The 26,781-nt window shown below is 36.2% G+C and overlaps 1 protein-coding gene across 2 annotated transcripts in view; it reads right to left on the bottom strand.

Moving 5' to 3' along the window:
- GPR158 (G protein-coupled receptor 158) overlaps positions 1-26,781 on the bottom strand; it is a 383,515-nt gene that overhangs the window by 42,361 nt on the left and 314,373 nt on the right. For both annotated transcript variants that reach the window (XM_082740868.1, XM_082740867.1), the window contains one exon: positions 21,108-21,217. In XM_082740868.1, the coding sequence (XP_082596994.1) occupies positions 21,108-21,217 (110 nt within the window). The remainder of the gene's footprint in view (positions 1-21,107; positions 21,218-26,781) is intronic.

Below are 26,781 nucleotides of genomic sequence, written 5' to 3'. Positions count from 1 at the left end.
TGAAGAATACAGGTAAAGATAATCACAGAAATAAATATAGAAGTCAGTATTAATATATTTTTGGTTTGTAACTGTTCTTTGTTCTTCTATAATTTAAAAGAGAACTATATAAAGTAATAAGTATAAATCTATGTTGATGGGCAAATAATGTTGAGATTTGGGACAGAATGATATATGGCAAAGTTTTTTGGGACAGAATGATATATGGCAAAGTTTTTGTATTACTGAAACTAAGTTGGTATTAATTTAAATTGTAATCCCCAGGACAACCATTGAGAAAATAACCATATATAGTAAAAAATGAAAATGGAATAAAAATGAGGGATTAGAAAACATTGATTTATCATAAGAGCAGACAGTAATGGAGCAGTTGAGGAATAAAAATGATAAAAGATATATAAAAACAAGTACCAAAATGAAAGAAGTATGTCCTTCCTTATGAATAATTACATTAAATGTAAATTGGTTAAATTCTCCAACTAAAAGGCAGAGATGGCAGAATAGATTTTTAACTAGATCCAGCAGTATATCGTCTACAAGAGATTCAGTTTGGACCCAAAGAAACAAATAGGTTAAACTGAAACAATGGAAAAAAATATCCCATGCAAATAGTGACCAAAGGGGAACTAGGATGACTATGTTAATATCAGATAAAAAAATACTTTAAGACAAAATTTGTTAAAAGAGACAAAGAAAGACATAATTTTAAAACTGCCAATCCATCAAAATATTAATATTTGTAAATACATATGCACCAAACGTCAGAGCCTCAAAATGTATGAAGCAAATATTAATAGTATTGAAGAGAGAAACACAGTTGGTTCTACAATAGGAGTTGGAGATATCAACATTCTGATTTCAATAATAGACTATCTAGACAGAGAATAAGAAAATCAAAGGCTTCAACAACATCATGAATCACATAGATCTAATAGACATATATAGAACACTCCACCCAACAACAGTGGATTACACATTTTTCTCAGGTGCACAGAGAACATTCTCCAGGATAGATAAAATCAAGCCACAAAAGAAGTCATAATAAATTGAAAAAGATTAAAATCAAACAAAGTATCTTCTCTGACCACAGTAGACTAGCATTAAAATTAGTAACAGAAGAAATCTAAAAAAATTAACAAATATGTGGAAATTAAATGGTACATTCATAAAAAACCAATGAGTTAAAGAAGAAATCACATAAAAAATTAGAAAACAATCTGAGATAAAAATGAAAACACAACATACCAAAGCTTATGAGTTTTAGCAAATGTGATGTTTAGAGGGAAATTTATAACTGCTAATGCCTGTATTCAAAAGGGAAGAAATGAAATTAATAAACTTCCACTGTAAGAAATTAGAAAATAAAAAGCAAACTAAATCCAAAGAAAGCTGAAGGAAGGAAATAATAAATATTAGAGTGGAATAAGATGAAATGAATAAAGAATAAGCAAACCACAGTTGGTTCTTTAAAAGGATAAAAAAATTTGACAAACTTTCAGTTACTCTGACAAGGAAAAGAGGGAAAGATTCATGTTACTAGAATCAGGAATGAAGGGAAGACATTACTAGCAACTTTACAGAATAAAAAGGACTATAAGAGAATACTATGAAAAACTGTATACCAAAAAAAACCTAGATAACATAAATGGAACGGACTGATTCCTAGAAAAAAACATACAAATTGTTTACACTGACTCAAGAAGGAGTAGGATATCTCCAAAGATCTATAATAAGCAAGGAGATTGAATCAGTAGTTGAAAACTTTTCAGTAAAAAAAAGATAAGGACCAGATGGCTTCACCAGTGAATTTTACCAAACATTTAAAGAAGAATGAACACCAATTTTTCTCAAACTCTTCTAAAAATAGAAGAATAAATGCATTCTAAATTATTTTATGAAGCCAGCATTACTTTGACTGTAAAACCAGATAAAGACATCACAATAGGGGTGCCTGAGTGTTTCAGTTGGTTAAGTTTCCATCTCAATTTTGGCCCAGGTCATGATCTCAGGATTGGGACTTAAGACTCTGCACTGAGAGTGGATCCTGTTTGGGATTCTCTCTCTCCCTCTCCCTCTGCCCTCCACCCCACGCTTTTATTTCTTTATACCAGTGATCCCAAAATGAAATTAAGTAAACAATTCCATTTACTAAAGCATGGAAATGAGTAAAATATCTAGAGGTAAATTTAACCAAGGAGGTAAAACATGCGTATGCTGAAATCTATAGAATATCACTGACAGAAATTAAAGGAGACCTAAAGAAATGGAAAAACATGGATCAGAGGATACAATATTGGTAAAATGGCAATACTTCCTAAATTGATCTCCTATTCAAGTCAATACGGAGATCACAATGTATTCTCTATTAAAATTCCAACTGAGGGGCCCCTGTGTGGCTCAGTCGATTAAGCACCTGCCTATGGCTCAGGTCATGATCTCAGAGTCCTGGGATTGAGTCCTGCATGAGGCTCTGTGCTCAGCAGGAAGTCTGATTCTCCCTCTCCTGCTGATCCTCCTCTCAGCTTGTGCCATTTCTCTCTGTCTCAAATAGATAAATACAATATTTTTAAAAATCTAGCTGACTTATTTTCAGAAGTGGACAAACTGATACTAAAATTCATACGAAATTGCAAAGCACTTCAAATAGTCAATCTAGGGGGAAAAAAAAGTGGGAAGACTCACACTTTCTGATTTCAAATGCTGCTATAAATCTATACCAAATAAAACAGTATGACATTAGCATAAGGAGATATATGTGTGTGTGTGTGTATAGATATACACATACATATATATGTATGTATCTATATTTATATCTCTGTCTATATATATATATATGTCTCAATAGAATAAAACTGATCATCCAGAAATGAACATTTATTTACATCCACGGTCAACTGATTTTTGACAATGTTGTCAAGACTATGCTGAAATCTATAGAATATCACTGACAGAAATTAAAGGAGACCTAAAGAAATGGAAAAACATGGATCAGAGGATACAATATTGGTAAAATGGCAATACTTCCTAAATTGATCTCCTATTCAAGTCAATACGGAGATCACAATGTATTCTCTATTAAAATTCCAACTGAGGGGCCCCTGTGTGGCTCAGTCGATTAAGCACCTGCCTATGGTGGTGCTTAATGAGGATGGTCCTGGGTTGCCTGGGTAGCTCTGTTGTTTAAGTGTTTGACTCTTACTTTCAGCTCAAGTCATGATCTCGGAATCTTGAGATCAGGCTCTATGCTGAGTGTGGAGCCTGCTTGGGATTCTCTCTCTCTCTCTCTCTCTCCCTCTGCCCTTCCCCCACCATTCACACACACACTCCCTCTCTCAAAATAAAGAAAAAAAAAAAGGAACAGTTTTTTAAAGATGATCCTGAAACAAGTGGATATTCACATGCAAAAGAATAAATGCAGACCTCTAATTTATATGATCTATAAGAATTAATTCCAAAGAAATCAAAGACCCAAATATAAGAGGTAATGTTATGAAATTCTTGGAAAAAAACAGGGGTAAAATTTTTGATCTGGGGTTAGGCAATAGTTTCTTAAATATGATATGAAAAGCACATGTAACAAAAGAAAAAAATTAATTGAACTTCATCAAGATGAAATTTTTTTTGTATATCAAGAAAATGCTTGTGCTCCAAAGATGTTTAATTTTGAAAAGTTTGGATAAAATCTTGCAAAGAAAGATTTAAATATAGGTACTATTGCTCCTTCTCCATTGTTCTCCCACCCCCAACTTACTACAGAAAGATATTTCAAACAATAGACAGATGACAAATCATTGTGAAGATGAAGAAGAAATCAGATTATCAAAAGTTATTAAAACTACATGCTTGTTCCTTTTCTTACATCTAGAGTAAATATAATTTCTATGGCCATTGTCTTCCAAGTAGAAGTATATAAAAATGTTCTGTCCTTTCATTTCAATTACTTAGCACTGATTAATGAGTAGAAATACTTTTTTTTATACTTTTTAAAAAGATTTATTTATTCATTTTAGAGAAAGAGTGAGGGAGAGTGAGTGAGAGCACATGAGGGGAGGGTGGGACAGAGGGAGAAGGAGAGAGAGAATCCTCAAGCAGACTCCTGCTGAGTGTGGAGCCTGGCGGGGCTCCATCCCAGGACTCTGGGATCATGACCTGAGCTGAAATCAAGAGTCAGCTGCTTAACCAACTGAACCACCCAGGCATGCTGGCAGAAATAATTTTAAGTTAAAATTTCATTCCAGGTTTCAATGTCTTTAAAAGTTGATGTTTTACCATTTAATATGATATTTTGGTATTTAAAAACATGACTTTAGACAAACTATAAAAACATTTATTACAGATGGTTGCCTAATAGTATCATTACTTAAATGAGCAATTATATTATAACCTCAAAAGGGAAACATAACACTAATGGTTCTATAGTTAGAAAATTTTTTAATGATACCATTTTAAGGTTACTATTTAAATTTTGATCTGTTCTTACTTCTAACTCAAGATTTAGTTTTGATGTCTGAAAAAAACAAAACAAAACCCTTTCCCTCTAAAATAGGTTAATCACAGAATAAGTATTTCCCAGGCATACCCTAAGGCAAAGTTGTTTGAATCTCTTTTCTCTTCAGTCATGATTGTTCAAATTGGGATGGTAGAAATAACAGAAAACTTGTTTCTCTTTCTAAGGTTTTAATAATTTTATAAGATCTAATACTCTAGTCTTTTAGTCTCTTTAGCATACATTTAAAGATAAAGAATTGTACCAGACTATATGGGGATCACCGTAAGATAACAAAAAATTTGTGAATATATAGTTATTCTTTTGTATGTGTGATAACTTATAAGAAAACAAAATTCTCAATGAATAGCTGCACATTAACTTATTTAACCTATTTTAGCTGTTACTTTCATATAAAAGAAATGCTAAACAAAAGAAATGCTAAACAGTATAAATGAAAGTAAATATAAAAAAGAACTCGAAAATTACTGTTGCATTCACCTTCATCTTAACCTACAATAAAATACACAAACTATATTAATTAGCAAGTAGAAGGTGCCACCACAAAAGGAGTTCAGGAGATCTGCTGTGTGAGTATGTAATAATCACTCAGTTTATCGACTGGTAATATTTTTAACTTTTTAGATGGCAGTTAGTTATCCTTGAAATAGAAGAACTTTTAATTATTGTCCATGAAGGTTTTGGAAATTAAATATAAAGTATTATTGTGATTGCTCTTTGGTTCTCATGCTGTTTAACTATTTCCACTTTGTCTCACTGCTAGATTTAAATCTCTTTGACTTAAACTTTGCAGGTCCCAAAGTCCCTGCTACATCAACTTGCCTATTATGGATCGTAAAGTCTCATCTATTTTTACATGCAATTTGATTCCTCCATTAAAACTATATGATCAAAGTAAAAAAAAAATAGAAAACATAAACAAATAACAAGAAAGAAATGAATACTACCTAAAATAGCATTATCTATACATAAACACTGTTAGCATTTTGATTAATTTTATTCTCCAGTATTTTTTCTAATGTATGTAAACTATTTTATAATATTAAGATTACAATATATAATTTATATGATTTTTAAAATATAATATGGAATTCTGAACATTGTCATATAACATTCTATATCTGTAAATAGCATGTTATATGATAGCACATAATTATTTTTAAAAAGACTTTATTTATTTATTTGAGGGAAAGAATGAAAGAGAGACAGAGACAAAGCATGGTGGGGGAGCGTGAGAAGGAGAAGCAGACTCCCTGCTGAGGGAGTTCAGGTTTTTTTTTTATTACTCAGTAAAATGCCTTTGTATGAATTCTTGTAACTTGTGTAACCATTTTTCTGTTGCTGGACATTGGGTTGGTTCAAGTTTGAGGCCATTTATAAAGAAAGCCATTGTGATCATTCTCGCACAAGTGTGTATGGGTATGTTATTATTTATCTTGGATAAATGTCCAGGAATAGAATTGCTTGATCATATAGTAAATGTATATTTAACTGTGTATGAAAATGCCAAACAGTTTCCCAAGTGGCTAAGCCAGTTTTCATTTTCACTAACAATGTATGAGTGTCCCATCTGTTCCACATTCTCACTAACATTTGTGGTGTTAATCTTTTTAACTGTATGCAGTCTAGTAATTATAAAATGGTATCTCACTGGGATTTTAATTTTAATTTCTCTAATGATGAATAATATTTAGCATATTTTAATGTGTTATTGGCCATTTGTATGTCTTCTTTTATGAAGTGTCTGTTCAATTCTTTCTTTTTTTATTATTTTGTTTGATTTTTCATAATTTGTAGAACTTTATATATTATGGATAAGGTCCTCTGAAAGATATATATATATATATATATATATATAATGAATATTTTTCTCCCAGTCTGTAACTTACCTTTTTTTCTCTAATTTTAAAAAATAATTGAGGTAAAATTGACAAATAACATTATATTACTTTCAGGTATACAACATAATGATCCAATATTGGTATATTATGAAATGGATCAATACAGTAAGTCTAGTTAACATCTGTTGCTGTACATAGTTACAAATTTTTTTGTTATAATGGAGACTTTTATGATCTTCTTTCTCAGCAACTTTCAAATATACAATATAGTATTATTAACCATAATCACCATACTGTACATTATATTCCCATTACTTAGTTATTTTATATCATTTGACTCCTTTCACCCATTTGCTCATCCTCCACACCCACCCTCTGGCAACTACCAGTCTGTTCTCCATATCTATGAGCTTGGTTTTTTTGTTTTGCTTGTTTTTTAGATTCCACATATAAGTGAGATCATACAGTTTTGGTGTTTCTCTCTCTGACTTACTTCACTTAACATAATACCCTCCAGGTCCATTCATGTCTCAATGGCAATATTTCATTCTTTTTTATGGCTGAATAGTATTCTACTCTGTGTGTGTGTGTGTGTGTGTGTGTGTGTGTGTGTGTATAAATATATATATATATATATATATATATTTTATCCATTCATTCATCAATGGACATTTAGGTTGTTTCCGTATCTTCGCTATTATAAATAATGATGCAATGAGCATGAGGTACATATATTTTTTCAAGTTTTCATTCTGTTTTCTTCAGATAAATATCCAGAAGTGGAATTGCTGGACCATATGTAGTTCTATTTTTAATGTTTTGAGGAACCTCTACACTGTTTTCCATAATGACTACACCAATTTACATTCCCAACAGTGTAAGAGGGTTCCCTTTTTTCCATATCCTTGTCAATACTTGTTATTTTTTGTTCTTCTGATAATAGCCATTGTAACAGGTGTGAGATATCTCATTGTGATTTTGATTCGAATTTCACTGATAATTAGTGATGCTGAGCATCTTTTCATGTACCTGTTGACCATCTGAATGTCTTCTTTAGAAATATGTCTATTCTACATATTTTAAAATTAGATTTTTTTTGTTACTGAGTTTTATGAGTTCTTTTTATATTTTGGGTATTAACTCCTTACCATATATATGAATTGAATATTTTCTCCCATTTCCTATGTTCCTTTTCATTTGTTGGTGGTTTCCTTGGCTGAGCATAAGTTTTTTGTTTTGATGTATTCCCCCTTGTTTACTTTTGCTTTTGTTATCTTTGCTTTTAGAATCAGATTAAAAATCATTGTCAAGACTGATATCAAGGAGCTTACTGCCTATGTTTTGTTCTAAGAGTTGCATGGTTTTAGGTTTATATTCAAGTCTTTAATCCATTTTGAGTTAATTTTTGTGTATAGTGTAATATATTACTCCAGTTTCACTCTTACGCACGTGGCTGTCTGGTCTTCCCCCAGCACACTTTATTAAAGAGACTATTCTTTCCCCATTGTATATTCTTGCTTTCCTTTGTTGTAAATTAATTCACCATATTCGAGTGAGTTTATTTTTTTTGGACAGTCTTCTCTTTCACTGATCTGGGTTGTTGTTGTTTTTTTAAGTACGCTCCACATGGAGCCCAATGCATGGCCTGAACTTATACCTGATATCAAGACCTGAGCTGAGACCAAGAGTTGGATGCTCAATATACTGAGCCACCCAGTGTCCCTCTGTGTCTTCTATGCCAATGCCATACTATTTTGATGGCTACAACTCTGTAACACCATTTGAAATCAAGGAGCATGATGGCTCCAGCTTTGTTCTTTCTATTTGTTTGTGTCTTCAATTTCTTTCATTCATGTGCTATAGCTTTCAATGTACACGTTTCTTGGTTACATTCATCTCTAGGTATTTTATTCTTTTTGATGCAATTTTAAATAGAATTGTTTTCTTAATTTCTTTTTATGATAGTTTTTTATTAGTGTATAAGAACACAATAGATTTTTGTATTTGGTCTTATATCCTGCAACTCTACTGAATTAATTTATATTCGTTCTAACAGATTTTTGGTAGTGTCTTTAGGATTTTCTGTATGTATTATGTCATCTTCAAGTGGTGACAGTTTTATTTCTTCCTTTCCAGTTTGGATATCTTTTATTTCTTCTTTTTTTTCTTTTTCTTCTTCTTTTTTGTTTCCTAATTGTTGTAGTTAGGACTTGAAATACTATGTTGAATAAAAGTGGTAAAAGCGGGCATCCTTGGGGCACCTGGGTCGCTCAGTTGGTTAAGCATCTGCCTTCAGCTCAGGTCATGATCTCAGGGTCCTGGGATTGAGCCTTGTGTTGGACTCCCTGCTCAGTGGGTAGCCTGCTTCTCCCTCTCCCTCTGCCTGCTGCTCCCCCTGCTTGTGCTCTCTCTCTGTCAAATAAATAAATAAGATCTTAAAGGAAAAAAAAAGTAAGCATCCCTGTCTTGTTCCTGATCTTAGAGAAAAAGCTTTCAGCTTTTCACCATTGAGTATGATGCTAGCTGTGGCCTTGAGATCATGTATGGACTTTATTATGTTTAGGTACATTCCATCTATACCTTCTTAATGTTTAGAGTTTTTATTATAAATGGGTGGTGAATTTGTCAAGTGCTGCTTCTGCACTAATTGACATGATGCGATTTTTGCCTTCATTCTGTCAGTTTATTTTTTATTGGAGCATAGTTGACACACAATGTTACATTACTTTCAGGTGTACAACATAGTAATTGGAGAATTTCATACATCATGCTGTGATCCCTACCAGTGTAGCTACCATCTGTCCCTATACAATGCTATTATAATATCATTGGTATATTCCCTATGCTGTATCTTTTATCCCTGTAACTTATTCATTTGGAACTGGAAGCCTGTATCTCCTACTACCCTTCACTCATTTTGCTTATCCTCTTAACCTCATTATTTACCTTTCTTTTTTTTTATTCTTTTTTTTTTAAGATTTTATTTATTTATTTGACAGACAGAGATCACCAGTAGGCACAGAGGCAGGCAGAGAGAGAGAGAGAGAGAGAGAGAGAGGGGAAGGGAAGCAGGCTCCCTGCTGAGCAGTGAGTCGGATGCGGGGTTTGATCCCAGGGTTTCAAGAGCATGACCTAAGCCGAAGGCAGAGGCTTTAACCCACTGAGCAACCCAGGCACCCCCCTTTCTTGATCATATTTTTTGATGTACAAAAGTTTTTCATTTTGATAAAGTCCAATTTATCTCTTTTTTTGTGTGTGTGCTTTGGGTTTTTCTCCAAGATTATGAATATTTGTATTTTCTTCTAAGAGTTTTATAGTTTTTGCTCTTACATTTAGGTCTTTGATCCATTAGGAATTAATTTTTGTGTATGGTGTAGAGTTAGAAGTCCAACCTCATTCTTTTGCCTAGAGAAACCTGGTATTGATCTGTGTGTCTCTTCCAATGCCAGTATCACACTGTCTTGATTGCTGCAGTTTTGAAATAAGTTTTAAAATCAGAAAGTGTGAATCTTTCTAATTTATTCTTCTTTTTAAAGATTGTTTTGGCTATTCTGGTCCCTTGCATTTCTATACGAATTTTAGAACCAGCTTGTCAATTTCTAAAAAAAAAAAAAAAAAGTCAGCTGGGATTATAATAGGAATTAGGCTGATTCAATTTAGGAAATAGAGCAATCTGAAAATACTAAGTTTTCCAAACCACGAATAAGAGATCTTTCCATTTATCTAGGTCTTCTTAAATTTCATTCCATGAGTGTTTTGCAGTCTTTAGGGCACCTTTCTAGTAGTTCTATTGTTAAACTTATTCTTACATATTCTATTTTTATGCTACTGTAAATGAAAATACCCCCTTAATTTGAACCTCTGTTTGTTGCCAGTGTGTAAAATACAACTGATTTTTGCATAATGATCTTGTATACTGCACCGCTGCTAAACCTGCTTATTACATCTGATAGTTTTTTGGTGTGTTCCTTAGAATTTTCTTCATAGAAGATCATGTCATCTGCAAATAGTTTTACTTCTTTCTTCCAACTGGATACCTTTCATTTCTTTTTCGAGCTTAATTGCTGAGGTGAGAATTTCCAGGACAACATAGAATAGAAGTAGCAAGAGTGAACATTCTTATCTTGTTCCTCATCTTAGGGGGAAAGACTTCAGTCCTTCATCATTAAGCAGGATGTCAGCTGCAGATTTTTAACAAATAACTTTTATCAGTATGAGGAAGTTCACTTCTGTTCCCAGTATGCTGAGTGTTTTTATCATGAGAGTGCGTTGGATTTTTGTCAAATGCTTTTTTGGCATATGTTGAGATGATCATGTGTTTTTATCTTTTATTACGTTAATATACTCTATTACATTGATTGTTTTTTATATTCATGGGCTAAATCCCACCTGGTCATGATGTATAATTCTTTTTGCTGCTGGATTCTGTCTGGATTGAGATTTTTATGTCTATATTCATAAGAGATATTGGTCCGGAGTTTTGTTTTCTTGTAATATATTTATCTATTTTTGTTATCAGGGTACTATTGACCTCTTACAATGAATAGGAAATGATCTCTTATCTGTTTTGCAGAATGGTTTGCAAAGAATTAGTTTTAATTCTTCTTTTTTTCCCCCAAAGATTTTATTTATTTATTTGACAGAGGGAGAAATCACAAGTAGACAGAGAGGCAGGCAGAGAGAGAGAAAGGGGGAAACAGGCTCCCTGCTGAGCAGAGAGCCCGATATGGGGCTTGATCCCAGGACCCTGAGATCATGATTTGAGCTGAAGGCAGAGGCTTAACCCTCTGAGCCACCCAGGCACCCCTTAATTCTTCTTTAAATCATGGTATAATTCATCAATGAAACCATCCAGTACAGGGGTGTGTATGTGTGGTGGTGGTGGTGGTGGCAGCGGGGGCAATTTTTAACTACAAATTCAATGTTTTCATTTGTTTCAGATCTATTAGATTTTCGATTTATTCTTGTCTTGGTTTTGGTACTTTGCATCTATCTAGGAATTTCTAGAATAGTTGTGCTTCCAGTATTAAGTTCCTTATTAGTTCAAGTCCAGCTTTTTGGACTGGACACATGTGAATTCTGTGTGGTGAGAAAGATGGGAACTAGGGGCCAGGTGAGCCAATGGCATGTTAGAAGGTATTATGCAGGTCATGCTATTTAAAATCACAAGCTTAACAATAGTCAAGTTTAAAGGAAAGTAGTCTAAATACACAAACTAAAAGGCAGAGATTGTCAGATTAGACTTAAAGAGGCAAGGCCTAACTATAAACTTCCTACAAGAAATGCATTTTAAATCTAAAACAAAACGTTTAAAGTTAGAAAAATGGTAAAAAAAAAAAAAGATATCACATGCTAACATTAATCAAAAGAAATCAGAAGTGGTTATATTCATATCAGTTAAGTAAATTTCAGAGCAAAGAATATTATCAGAACAAATGAAGGTCATTTCACAAAGAAGTCAATCCTTTATCATTATGAACAGGACATGAATAGGACATGAGTCCATGTCCTATAAACAGGACCTAACAACTCCAAATGTTTATGTATTAGAACAGAACTTCAAAATATATGAAGCAAAAGCTGACAGAACTGTGAGGAGAAACAGGCAAATATGAAATTTCTAGCTACTCTCTCAACAGAACAAGTAGGGATAAATTAAAAGGATATAAAAAAAACTTGAACAAAATTATTGAACAACCACAAAACCACAGAAGGCCAGTGCCCATGGAACACTTACCAAGACAGATTATATTCTGGGCCATAAAATGACTCTCAATAAACTTAAGAGAATTCAAGTCATACAGGGTATGTGCTCTAACCACAACAGAATTAAATTAGAAATCAAAACCAAAGATTTATGGAAAATCCCTCCAGTATTTGCACACTAAATAACACTTCTAAATAATCTGTGGGCCAAAGAGTAACTCAAATTGGAAATTATTTTGAACTGGATGAAAATGTAAACACAACTCAGGTGTTTTGGATTGGACGCATGTAAACGCTAGGTGACAGGAAGCAGAGCAAACGGAGGTCAGCGTGGGGAACCAATGGTGCGACAGAAAGGACACTGGTGCGTCCATCCAATAATGCAAGCCAAGCCCCTGCCTCTGGGCCCTGACAACAGCAGCAGGGGGACAGTGGTAAAGGGCTTTCAGAAGCAGACTGTCTCCTTGGTTTCCTCCTTTCCTTCCTTCTTTCCAACCTTCCTTCCATCCATCCATCCCTCCATCCATCCATCCTTTCTTTCTGTTTAAGTTAATATATTTATTACAGCAGGTCTCCAGTCAAAAATACAGACAGCTTCGCAAATCTGCATGTCATCCTTGCGCAGGGCCATGCTAGCCTTTCCTGTGTTGCTCCCATTCTAGCACATGAGCTGCTGAGGTGAGCACTCACTGTGGCCTTCAAGGCCTGGTGGTCCTTCTTTTTGCTGGGCCAATGAATTAATCTCATCTCCCACTTATTCTCTTATATCTACTTCACACGAGGAAAAGAAACATTTCTACTTGAGGGCATACAGGAACTGTTAGTTTCTAATGAAGACCATTAGGATAAAGTAACAACTATAGTCTCAGAAGTACTAATTCTGAATTACTGGATGCTTTTTTTATTTATAATTTTAAAGTGGATTCACATACACACATACACACACAATTGTATGCACACATATACAAGTAAAAACCATACAATCCAGGCAATAAAAAAATCCCATGTTTCTGATGTGCCACACAGCCCCTAAAGTATATATATTAATTCAAACCTATTTCCAGAAATCTTGACATAAAATGTTGATACTTTGACTAGAAATCAGAGTATGTATATATATATAACAAAAACAAAAAGAGAAGTGTAATATTGAAAAGTTTTGATGTAGATGTTATAAAATAAAATGCATTTCAAACTTATGTGTCACAAAACAATCAAATAGGACATCTGATGTTAGACAAAATAAGTAAAACTTTAAGTCACATCAGTTTTCTGAGTGAAATACATTCCCATGATATTCCTAATATTTAATATATTCTGAAAAGTAGAACAATATAAAGTGAATTTTGCTTTTATTTCTAATTGTATTAAAAAGTTACTCATTGATGTTTTAAAAGTCCTATATGACTATAGACCTCTAGTTAATAAAAAGACATCTTTTATCAATATGCTTATATTTCTCAAATCTTTTACTTCCTATAAGTAGATTATATTGAACATATTAATTCATAAATGAAGCTGTTCAGGCCAGCAATACTTCATTAGCTTGTGAAAGTGACAGGAACATACCAACATAATTAGCAATACTTAGGGTCATTCAGCTGGGGTCCCACAGGAAGTTAGATGAGGCAGTGTGATGTCATTAGAAGGGGCAGGGTGGGGAGGAATGAGCAGAGGGAACTGTCTTATTCTCTAGTTAGTCAGAGATTTTATAATCAAAGAGAAATTCCTTGGAGTTTAGGAGATTCTGTTTCCGTGGTTTCTGGGAAGCCATCCATAAGGACTAGCTGTATGTAAAGTCCCACCGGGCTCAGACTACGGCAGCCCTGGACGGGTGAGGAGTCTGCCAACAACGGGAAGATGAGTACAGGGAGGAAAAGTGACAGGTCACAATTTGCTTATTTCTCAGGTTTCAGGGGCCTCTCTTCTAGGTCTTTCCAAGCGTTTGAGTGATCAGAATGACAGAAATGTCGTGCCTGCAAAACTAACGCGTGAACTACACACTTTCTGGAAGTTCATAGAATCAGGATAGCACACAGACAGTTCTCTGCATTAGCACGAGTCATTATGGTGTGTTTCATGATGCTTCCTGAATTAATGAAATTATGAGGTAAATTTCTATTGATAAGAGCCAAATGACTTTTAATCTTTCCTGTTTCATTGACGATAATTTAAAATTATAAAAATATCTCCAGGGAAATTGTTTAAATCTTAAAATCACCAAGCCTAGATTGGCACTTAATGAACTAAGAAACTGGAAAAGAGAAAGTCAAATTATTTACAAATCTCAATCCTTCCCCAAATCTCTTAAAATGCCAGTATTAGAGATAGTTCCAAAACATGCATTTGAAACCTTTGTTTTCTATATTGTCACCCCAAGCATGTCATTTACCCATAAGGCATCTAGTTTTTTCTAGCATATGAAAGGTATATAAGGTAAGGCTCTGATATTTTATAGTTTATCTCTGAAGCTAAGTAACTTTCTTTGCCTTTGAAACTTACTTAGCTACCTACTGACAAAGGTTGTCCCCTTAATCCAACTTTAGCCAGACTCCTCTGAGCCTTCTCCTTGACTGGGTCCAACCTTTGGATGTCCCTTGTCTTTGCATTGCCCAGTTGTAGCAAGAATTTTACTAAGTCTGCTTAGTCCGAATCTCTCACCCTATTTATTATCTGAGACCACCTTGGCCTGCCTTTTGCAAGACTCTGGTCAAGTTGGTTTAGCCAGAAATTCCCCTTTGCATCTGATGCTTTCTCTTGGTAGTTTTTCATCCATTGAACCACACCCTGCTTCTTAACTGCAAATCTCCACATTTCCTTTATGTATTTTTTAAAATTTCTTTCTTTATTTATTTGACAGAGAAAGAGATCACAAGAAGGCAGGGAGGCAGGCAGAGAGAGAGAGGAGGAAGCAGGATCCCTGCTGAGCAGAGACCACCAACATAGGGCTCAATCCCAGGACACTGGGATCATGACCTGAGCCAAAGGCAGAGGCTTTAACCCATTGAGCCACCCAGGCGCCCCTCCTTTATGTATTCTGAGTTGAACCCAATCTCTCCCTGGCTGTAAAACCCCTCTTGTTGTGCCCTTGAATAAAGTCTGTCTTACCATTCTTTGACAAGTGTCAGAATAATTTTTTTTTTCATTAACAATGTCCAAATAGTATCCTGACAGGGAAAGAGAGATTCTTCAGGAGTTTATGAAGGAGTCTCTCTTCTCTGGAACAATATGGTTCTTAAGAAACGTCACTGTGAGTAATTCTTCACTTGATTGTATTCTACACCCAGATCGGCAGCCAGAAAAGATGATCAACCACAGTGAGCTTAGCAGAAAGGAGCCCCTGAGATCCCTATCATGACCAGCATCTACATGGCAAACTTTTCCCATTTCCTAGTCAAAATGTAATGTCCATGGCTACATGATCAAAGCACATGTTCTTGGTAAATTATTTTGGCTGAGGTGGGCAACTGTCTAAAACCATTATGAAACTGTTCCATGTCCAAACCCCTATGGGCCATGATTTGGGACGTTATACATCATTCATCTGTGAGCGGGGGTAAATGCAAGATTTTTAGAAGAATCTTGTGCACGCCCATAGGCATTTTGCTCAGCCACCTAAGAACAAAGGTTGTTATTATTTATTTGTTTGTTTATTTATTTTTGGCTTTCATAAATGAAGGCTAACTAACACCTTGCTAAAGCAGACGGTTCTGAAGCTAGTAGTCTAATTTGCTTGAGTCTCTATCTCAAATTGCCTACCAGGCAGCGGTTATTGTAAGTTAAAAAAGAAGGCAGCCTTCATTTTGTTACAGATTCTTAGCTTCTCTAGACAGTCTTAACTTGCTTTTCTTTCATTCTTCCAAAAATTTAAGGTACCTTACTGTATTTTATGTAACCTTATACAGAATACATAAAGTAAATAAATATAGGTAACTTCCAGTCACTTTTTAAAATTTACAAGGAAACAACCAAAAAAATAAAATTAAAAAAAAAAAACCTACAAAACTTTCCCACAAAGTGTAAATATTTGGTGCTAATGAGCACAGCAGAGAAAACTGTTACGTATTTTGTTGTATCTAGAGCAAGGAGTACTGAATAATGTATGAAATGGAAATCCCTAGTCCAAAGCCAGAAGAAGGCTTTTTCACAGCTTGCTTAAATATTCATTTTAAATATGGTACAAAAAAAGTCTTTTGTTTTGTTTTTTTCCTTGATTAGCCTTGGAAAAAGGCAAAAGACAATTTGCTTTCAGAAACCATATTATAGGGAATAGGAAAATGTTCTTTTAGCATTAAGTTTCTTAATCTCTCCACCTCCTTTCATCTAAAACATTTCCTCATTTTGCCTCCTGGAAATGTATTTGGCTTTTCTAAACCTAGAGATATTGCCTTAACAATTTTCTTAAAACAAACAAACCTAACTTAGCAAGTATTCTAGGCCCCCACACAAGCACACAAAGAACTAGATGTTCTTTGAGATGTGTCCTGTATCATTCATGTCCCAAGTCAAACATCTGTAGAGTTACTGAAGGGAACTCCTCCTTATAAATGAAGCTCCTTCATTTTTCCTGCTTCAGCTCTATTTTCTCTTTGATCCGTATTAAGATCTATACCATTCTTCCTTCTTTCTCCAAAAAGGAATAAACAGTTTCAGGTTGAAATAAATTGCACTGCACGAATGGCCTTCCAGGGAGGTGGGGCATTGGGACTGGCTTGCACTAGGACGTAGGTAACAAAGGGACACATTTGCCTGTAGAGAACTTAGGGCAATAATAAAGACAACTGAAAGTTGGTCTGCTTTTTCTCACCATCGTGTAACAGTGACTCTAAATGTCAGTGATAAAAGACTCCTCCATGAAGAAGCAAATCACTCTTGCCCTGCCCCCAAATTGTTACCCTATATTGCACTGTGAGAACACAAAAGACTCTTGCAATTTTCCTTTGGATGGGCATGGTAGTCTCTGATGTATAATTCTCAAACACAGGGAGAGACCACTACATTAAAAAGTGGAATATTTGGTAAAAGCAAATGAAACCTTGAAGTTCCCTCCCAGGCTAATAGTATCATTTCAGTGACAGCGTGAGATCCTGTTCCTTTTTCATATTTGCTCCAAGTTTTCAGGGCTACTGGATTTCTGTAAACACTACCATCAATCAGTGAGAAACCAGGAGATGGAGAAAGAAGTGTTCCATAATTTTACTAAGCCTTGAGGGAAGTGACTGAAATAAAACAAAAACCTAGTTCTTTCTTGCCTGAACTATTCTCAAGGGACTTTAACAGTCACTTTATATATCTGTACTGATAATTTCCTCAGAATTTTCTGCCTAGAGAGGCAGGATTTACTTTTTGAAAAAAAATCTTGAAATAAAAAATGAAGTTTCTATGAAATTGATATATGGCATTTACCATGCTATCTTGATCCCTCTATCTATCTTGGGTCAGGTTCTCTAAAGCCTAGTTCCGTACCTTTCTCCATATTTTTTCTTTCTTTTTTTAAAAATTTTTAATTTTTTATAAACATATAATATATTTTTATCCCCAGGGGTACAGGTCTGTGAATCACCAGGTTTACACTCTTCACAGCACTCACCATAGCACACACCCTCTCCAATGTCCATAACCCCAACCTCCTCTCCCAACCCCCCTCCCCCCAGCAACCCTCAGTTTGTTTTGTGAGATTAAGAGTCACTTATGGTTTGTCTCCCTCCCAATCCCATCTTGTTTCATTGATTCTTCTCCTACCCCCTCAACCCCCCATGTTGTATCACCACTCTCCATATTTTTTCTGATGAATTTTCTTACTGCTTAATTCAGCCATAGTAGCCCCATCCCCCTTGATATATTTACACACATTTCAGTCAAGTTTAGCCTTTGTAACTTTACAGATGAGGCAAGAAAACTGATTTTCAGATGTTAAAATAACTTCTTCTTGGCTATATAAATAGTTAATGGCAGAACTGAAATTTGAATTTGGATTTGTTAGGATTTACACTTTTGCTCTTTTTAAATTTTTTTAGAGATTTTTTTTTAATTTACTTATTTGAGAGAGAGAGAGAGACAGTAAGCAAGAGCATGCAAGCTCAGTGGGAGGGGCAGCAAAGGGAGAGGGGGAGGGAAGGGCACACTGAGCAAGGAGCCCAGCACTGGGCTTGATCTCAGGACCCTGAGATCATCATCTGAGCAGAAGGCAGACACTTAACCAACTGAGCCACCCCAGTCAGTGCCCTTTTAGGTCTTTCCTCTTTCTCATGTTACTACCAAATCTTAGAAGTCCACAAAATGCTTGAATCTAAGATACCAAGCAAAGACACCACGGCAGCTGCCTTCACTATAACCATCCACCCACTCATTCACTTAACAAATACCTAAATATATAAATATAGGCACGGTGTACAACTAAGAATGGGAAATATGAAACTGGTTCAGTCAGTCTTCCATTGGGTTATTCACATTCTTCTGGGTTGTTAATTGTTCAGTTTTACAGACTTAAACAATGTTGGAATTGGTAAAATTTAAGTGATATGAAAAACCCAGAATATAATATAAAACCATATGGTTCAGACAGGTTAAGAATAATCCAGCTCATTAAGATAGAAACAGTTTCTACTTGACTTAAACCTTCAGTGGTAACTCTTCACTACGATGACCTCTAAAGACAAATAGAAAATAGTTTGACCAGACTTTGAAATAAAGAAAAGAATGATGTGCTTTGGTGAGTGCTGTGAAGTGTGTAAACCTGGTGATTCACAGACCTGTACCCCTGGGGATAAAAATATAGGTTTATAAAAAAAAAAAAAAAAAAAAAAAAGAATGATGGACTAATCTAGTTTCTCAAATTCTAATCATTTGCATACCACAGTCTTGATTTCTGCCTAAGTCTGCGTACCAGCTACATATTCTCTAAATCAATTTCTACTGAAAATATTTTAAAGGAAACTTTATATTCCTACTTTACATGAAAAAATGGTAATGCAGAAATAGAAAGTAACTATAGAAATACAGTGAGATGGTCAGTAAATTATATCAAGGGAGCATTGGAATGGAAAGCTCTGAGCCTGAAGCTTGATCTGCTCGTTGTTGAAAAGGGAGATTAGCAAGTATTTGGCAGGTGTTAGAGACCTACTAGTGCCCCGCTAATTTTTTTTTATTGGAAATAATCAGAAAGATGGAAAGAGTATCTGAATGAAAGTAATTTTCTCATTACATGATTCAGTGCTATTTAATATTATGTTTGTATCCCACCAAATAGCCTGTTGCAGACCACAGAATTCTAGACACCTGGGGACATCCAGTGAGTCAGGGAGCTGTGAATGCATTATGTGTGGAGAGAATTGTTGGAAGCAGCTTCTAAGTCTGCATCTGACGTTTTTATTCATTCAATCATCAACTCATAAGTACTAAATATCTCTCATGTATTAGTCATTGTGCTAAGATCTGGGGATTCAATGGTAAGACCCTCACTTCAAAGAGAAAGTAAATTAGGTAAAAATGAAAAAGATAATGAAATAAACAAACTGTATTATATAATAGAGGACCCAAGAGATGCTAAGTGCTAGACTCATAGGGAGAAGGATCATTTTTAAATCTCAGGAGGTCACCCATTCTCTTAGGATTTCTAGAAGGCTTATTGTCTATTACAGCTTGCCAATGATTACTCATTTCCTCCGGTGAGCATCAGTTAAAAATAGCTATCATATAATAAATGGAAACCGGAAGATCCTTGAAGACTACAAGGACATAATAGCAAAGTGTTCCGTGATGTGGAAAGAATAAAATGAATGTCAGAAAGAACACCAGAGATTGGTCTAATCTTTTCCTTTTATAAGAAATAGAAGCCTATGATTTCCTAGAGTTAGAGGCTGAAATGAGATTTAAGCTGGATCTCCTGACATCCAGTCCCATGTTCTTTGTACTACGGGACATACATAAGAAAAGAATCTTGAGAGTTAAGGATATTTATGTTTATTCCAACAAGATACTCTGGAGCATTCCCAGTAAGTAAGTACCAATGCAACAAAACAAACAAAACCAAACATAAACACAAAAAAGAAATTAAGATTCTTGTGTAGTAGATAGTAAAATGATCACATTTAAGGAAATACTGAAAGGAGAATATTTAAAGACAAATATAATACATATAATGATTCTAAGATAAACTGTTGTCTAAGCCATATTAAAATACTTTTATAGAGAAACACGCCCCATCACATTAGCATGGAAATATGAATGGTTTACTATGCCATTATATTATATGCCATATATTTCATTATTAGAGTTAAAAAAAAAACTGTAAAGCTAATCAGCATAAAGGGTTTCCTCTATAGAGTTGATGTTTTATCTTGAGGGAGAAATTACATTCTGTCTCCAGTGGTCTTTGGCACCACTGCATTGAGAGATCTTGGAAAGAGGAGGCAAGGGAAAGCCCTTTGTGGATAGGTAATATACTATATGCCTCTTTCTTCTTCATACTCATCATATACATTAAGAAAAGTAGGTGGTTTTGAATGTATAAGAAGATTTACCCCATTGCCTAGTTTACAAGCTTGATAATCACTAGAGCACATTGCTTAAGGAGGAAATCGAGAACACTATTTTTTTAACTTCACCCATTTAATATCAGCAGGATTACTCTGGAGCATGTAATTTATAGATGAATAATAGTAGTCTCTGTCAAGTCAGCAGACTGGTGAATTCTACTATATAAGGATTCTTTGGGAGCACTCGACCTGGATTTTTAGCTGTATTGTCTTTGTATTCTTTACTGTTCTTAGCTAGTAAATACTCTCTTGCCTTCATTCTAAATTGTTTTTTATTCAGAATGAAATTTTCCATACCCAATGGCACAATTTTATTGAAATTTGTTGTTCAAATTCAGTTGTATGAAAGATTTTCCTAGAGAATCCTAATGATATTGCCTTGAAAATGAAAAAAAATATGTATTGTCTTTTTGTCTAAATGAAACCATTTAAGTGGTTGACCCAGCTTGCAATTATATGCCAAGCCAGACACTTTGTTCTCCCCACGGGAATGAAAACTAGTGGAATACAATATACCTGTGAAGCTTGAGAGTGACAGTTCCATAAACAGTAGCAAAACCGAGAAGACGGACCCATCTGAGGAGAATACAGCGAAATGTGCTTGGCTCAAAGTACAAAATAACAACCTGTGGGATGAGAACAGAAAGAAAGAGACCTTCAAGATCAACTGATGACCCACAGACTAAAATCAATATTTCACATATGGATTTTGACATAAGCACACATCCTTTTCAATAAAACTTTAAAATATTATTTTGATTATTCATTGTCCAAATCAAAAGACTACAGTCTCCTTATTGCTTTCAAATGAGTTTTTAAATTCTGGCTTTCAGGAGTTTCTACCAATTGTCTCTCAGCCTTTGGCACAAACTTAACTCTCTTTATTTCCCCAGATGGGCCGGCCAGGCTGTCGTCCATTGTCATACTCCACCTCCCTGCTTCCAGCATTAGTCTCCACTGTCGGAACCAGCCCTGAGAGGATTGTCCTGTAACCTACTCCCCAGTCAGTTCACCCTCAGTACCTGTCTGCACCTGTCTCAAGAGCCTCACTAACTCTTCTCTCCTCACTCCAGAGTTCTCACTGAGCAAATGTTAAATAAACATTTACCATGAGCCAGATACTATACTAGATGCTTTAGATACAAAGGCCACTAAGAAAGAGAAGCAAGACCTGTAAATGAAGAATTGCATTAAAGTTGCACAGGTGCTATGGGGAACACCTGGCGGGTTCAGTGGAATGCAAAGCAACAAGTGATCAGTTCTGGGCGGGGGATGGGGCCAGTCTAAAGGCATGGGCAAGGCACTGTATGCAGTACCCTTCAGATGCTACCGCTGGTTTTAAACAAACCCTCATAGAATGGGTATTGGTTTGGCCCTGCTTAAGAAATCTAAAGAATAGGGATGCCTGGGCGGCTCAGTTGGTTGAGCAGCTGCCTTTGGCTCGGGTCATGATCCCAGCGTCCTGGGATCGAGTCCCACATCGGGCTCCTTGCTCTGCAGGGAGCCTGCTTCTCCCTCTGCCACTCTGTCTGCCTGTGCTCTCTCTCTCTGACAAATAAATAAATAAAATCTTAAAAAAAAAAAGAAATCTAAAGAATAAATGTTGAAGAATGTAGACTTACGCTCTTATGCTGGAGTGGCAGGCCTGGACTGATTTTGCTGAAAATAAGGTCAGCATAACAGAAAAACATACGCACTCACAAAGATAAAATTTGGGCAACATAAAGCACAGCTGGGTGACATGGGCTGGGTGCCGACATCTTCTTGCTGGTAACACACAAATGGAGCCCCAGTCTCCAACAGTGCCAGGAACAACATCACCGGCAGCTCTCTGATGGTATTTCTCAAATTGGCCTACTGTAGAAAGATATTAAACTAGGTACTTCCAATATCATTAGAATCAAATTCTCAAGGAGTGGGAAAAAGGCTGGTATTAAGAAGAAATCAGAGGAAGGTAAAAATAGGTGTGTCCAGGAGATCATGTTGCTTTGTGTCTAGGTAGTATCTGTCCTTAATTTTTTAATTCAGTAGATCTATGCTGAAGATGCAGATCAAGATGGGATTTTAAAATTCAGTTTACCAGGAAAAGTGCTTGGAGTCATCCAAAAAATGATATAAAAACATTTCTTTTATTTGCTATTTTCACAAAACAAGTTCAAACTCTGTAAATGTGTGTTCTAGGTTTTAGCTCATAAATTCTAGAAAGAGTTCTTTACACAAGGGTCTGGCAGTAATTACAAATTCTGCAAAACAAGCTGCTGCATTGTTTAGCAAGGAATCTGAGCTGAAGGAAGATGGGAAAAAAAACAAATGAGGAAAACTTGGTGGATTAAGGCTGGGGGTATGTGCTCCATCTTATGGCAAAGATAAATGATAAATTAGAAACTAGTGAGAGAGGGACCTAAATTCTAGAATATGCAAAATCTCAAATATTTCCACTAGAAATGTCTTTAGAGATTATTTAGAGGTTAGCCCAGGACAGTGGATTCCTGGAATCTACAAAACCCTGTGACTTATTATAAAGTTTCCCGTGGCACACCGAACACTGATTAGGGGCATGAATAAGCAAAAGTGAGGAATATAATACAGAAATCTGCGTGTCTGGAGGAAAGAATTGCTCTTGGATTGTTCAGGAACTACTGTTATAGCTTCAAACTTCTATTTCACAGATGAAGAATCTGAGGGCTTGTTGCTGTAAATGAAAGACTGAATAAGTGAGAAATAATGAAAAAATAATAGTCAATTTTTTTCAAGATCAGTGGGTGAGGTATAAGCTGAAACATAATAGATAAAGAAATTCCAGTGAACTTAATAAAATACATTATTAGAAACAGTTCAGCGAATCCTGAAGGAAAACTCCTAAGTTTGGACTGTGGTAATGGGAGAATCCAGGCTCTGCATCCAGTCTCCCTGGGTTCTAATCCTGACTCTGTTCTTTACTAGGGTGACTTTGACAAATTACTTGACATTGCCTTGCTCTGCCTCAGTTCTCCCATTTTTACAATGAACACAACACTAGCACTTCCAGATAGGTTTGTTTTGGAGTTTGAATGTGGTAAACATAGCACCTGGTACATTGGGCATTCAATGAATTTTGGCTAATATATTAGGAGAGCTGAGTTATGTGTACTTTGTTCTAGAAGTTATCATTCTCACTGATGTGAATTCTTTTCTGATTGTTCCAGCTACTCCCTTTGAATTCCTATAGTCACTTTTGACCATACACTTTTTTTTTTTTTTACTTTACATTATACTGTTAACTGCATGGGTATTCCCCTGAATCAACGTAAAACCAAAGAGGGTATACTTCTCCATATATTCTGTGTGCTTGGTACACAGAAAATTTAAATATATTAAACATTTGGTAAATTATCTAATTTAGCTAATTTAACAAGGAAAATGTTGTCTTCAAAATAATCTATGTGAAAATTCTGATTAGGATTCACTAATTATTGTGATTCTGACCTGCTCAGTTTCCATTCTGTTTCCGACCTGGGCCCTTTCACCCTTCCTTAGGTAACCTGGTGGTCTTCCGCTCCCTGAAGGTCACCATGTTGACGGCCGAACTTAGTGAGGACACCCGATCGGCATAGGGCACTACAGCCCAGAACTCCTGGCCTCAAGTGATCCTCCCACCTCAACCTCCCGAGTAGCTGGGACAACAGCAATCACTGGCAATCACTGTGATTCTAATTCATTCATTCACTATTTAGTCTGCGATTTAGAGGCCACTGTAATTAATCAGATGTGGATTAGGTCCTCAAGTTACAGTTTAGAAGAGGGAATGCTCTGTGTACATGATAAAAATAATGGCATGATCATACCAAATATTTACATAGCACTATTATTAGACACAAAATTAAGCTTTTTTTTTTTTTACAGTATTTACTTCTTTAATCCCCACCATACTTCTACAGTAGGAATGTTTATTTTACAAAGGAGGACTGATGCACAGAGAATTTGGGAGATGTGCTCAGCATCACATAGCTGGGGAAATGTCAGGGCGAGATCTGAATCCAGGCAGCTGAGCTCCAGAGTTCGTGTCTTGCTTCTCTCAATAGTTCTACCACGTGGGGGAGGTGATGAATGCTATTACACTGTGAATTGAATCATATTGAGGATTCGGAGAAAAGAGGAATTACTCTCAGTGGAAACAGGTGAAGTTATCGTAGGAGGGTTCACCTCTGAGTAAGGACCTGGAGGAGGAGAGGGTTTAAGTATGTAAGCAGACAGAAAAGAGGGAGGGAACCCAAGACAAAGGCCTCATTGTGGGAAAGCTTCAGGAGTGTGGAGTATACAATTTGGGACAGAAAGACATAAAGGGGAGTACTAAAAACCAAGATTTAAAACAGAGATGGGACCAGCTCATTCATTGTAAGTTTTAAATAAAAGGGTGAGGGATTCAGATTTTATTCCGTATCAAGACCTGTCATTAAACTTCTATAAACTGAGATCAGAAGTGTGTCCCATGGAGTTAATCTGGCAGCATCACACAAGACGACTGGATGCTATGGAAGGGGAAGATATTGAAGGGGAGAAGTCCAGCTGGGAGACATCAAAACAAAACAAATTCATCACCTTTCTCACCAAACTTTCCCTTTTCTTATATCTTATTTCAGCATCCTCCTTACTCTAGTCCCCAAATGCTTCTGCTTCCTTAACTCTCCTGTGTAGAACTTTTCAGTGGCTCCCAGGGCTCTCATGAAAAAGCCTACATTGGCATTTTTGTGAGAAGATTTTACTTAGTTTATTTGAGAGAGATGGAGAGAGAGAGCACCCAGGTGTGTGCACAGGGGGAGGAACAGGGAGTAGGGAGACAGAGAATCCCAAGCTGACTCTACACTTAGTGCAGAACCCAACTTGGGGTTCGATCTCATGGCCTGGAGATCACAACCTGAACCAAAATCAAGAGTCAGATGCTTAACCAACTGAGCTACCCAGGCCCCCCCAAACCTAAATTATTCAGGATGATAAGATGCCAGCTTACTTCTACTACATCAGTACTTTCCACCTACCCAAACCTTCTGACCTTGCATATGCTGTTCCTCCTGACTAGCTGTTCCTTACACAACCCAACTGTCTCACCTGTACCTGGCTTACTCCCATTCCCCTTTCGGGCTTCAGTCTAAATCTCTCTTCCTCTAGGAAGGGGAAGCCTTCCCTGTGGCTTCGCATGCCGCCCCTACTTGATCACGGCCCAGGATCCTTAGCCACGGGTTACATTTGCAGGCCTGGCAAATGACCATGCTTATTGTGTACAATTCTACACTACTGGCCCTAACTAACTGATTCCCTGGGCACACAGCAAGAGCTCCTGAATATGTGCTGAATGACAGAAAAAAATACAGCTGTCGGAGCACGGTAAAGAAGGCTGGAACTACTGCAGTGAGAACGGGAAGCAGGCATTCATGAGAACAGAGGAAAGAACATGCTGAGTCAAGAAAATTGGGCAGCTGGTTATTTGTTGAGGCAAAAGTGAAGAAAGTGTCAAAAATAATGTGAAGATTTTTAAGCCTGGGTGACTGGAAGGATGATTGTGTTTAGAAAGAAACAGCTAAAAAAAAGATGATGCATCGGTCTGGGTCTAACGGTGCCAGCTCTGCTAAGAAACCGCCCCGGCCAGCTTCATCCTTCACGTCTCTGCTCAGAGCTGGCATTCCCGAGACTGAGTCAGGTTTCCGTCTTATCTGCACACGATTTCCTTGTATTGAATTCTGAGCTTTCCTTTTTGACACTTACTGACTGTATTTTGATAGAGCCATCTGTAATTCATTTGTTAAATGTGTCTACTAGCTAGTTTGTAAATTGCATGATTAATGATCATGAGTGATAGGGATCGTAACTATCTTTTTTTTTTTAAATTCTTCTTGAAAAGAAATCCTATATTTTATTTATTTATTTATTTTTAAGATTTTATTTATTTATTTGACAGAGAGAGATCACAGTAGACAGAGACGCAGGCAGAGAGGCAGGCAGAGAGAGAGAGGGAAGCAGGCTCCCCGCCGAGCAGAGAGCCAGATGCGGGACTCGATCCCAGGACCCTGAGATCATGACCTGAGCCGAAGGCAGCGGCTCAACCCACTGAGCCACCCAGGCGCCCGGATTGTAACTATCTTATTCGGGATTGCATACCCATTCCCTAGGACGTGGCAACAGTAGGTAACCAATAATCAGAGGTCACCAAGGAAGA

This window comes from Mustela nivalis, assembly GCF_964662115.1.
Source record: "Mustela nivalis genome assembly, chromosome: 7".
Lineage (NCBI taxonomy): Eukaryota > Metazoa > Chordata > Mammalia > Carnivora > Mustelidae > Mustela > Mustela nivalis.
The sequence above is the reverse complement of the archived record's forward strand: the minus strand, read 5'-3'. Positions and strand labels throughout refer to the sequence as shown.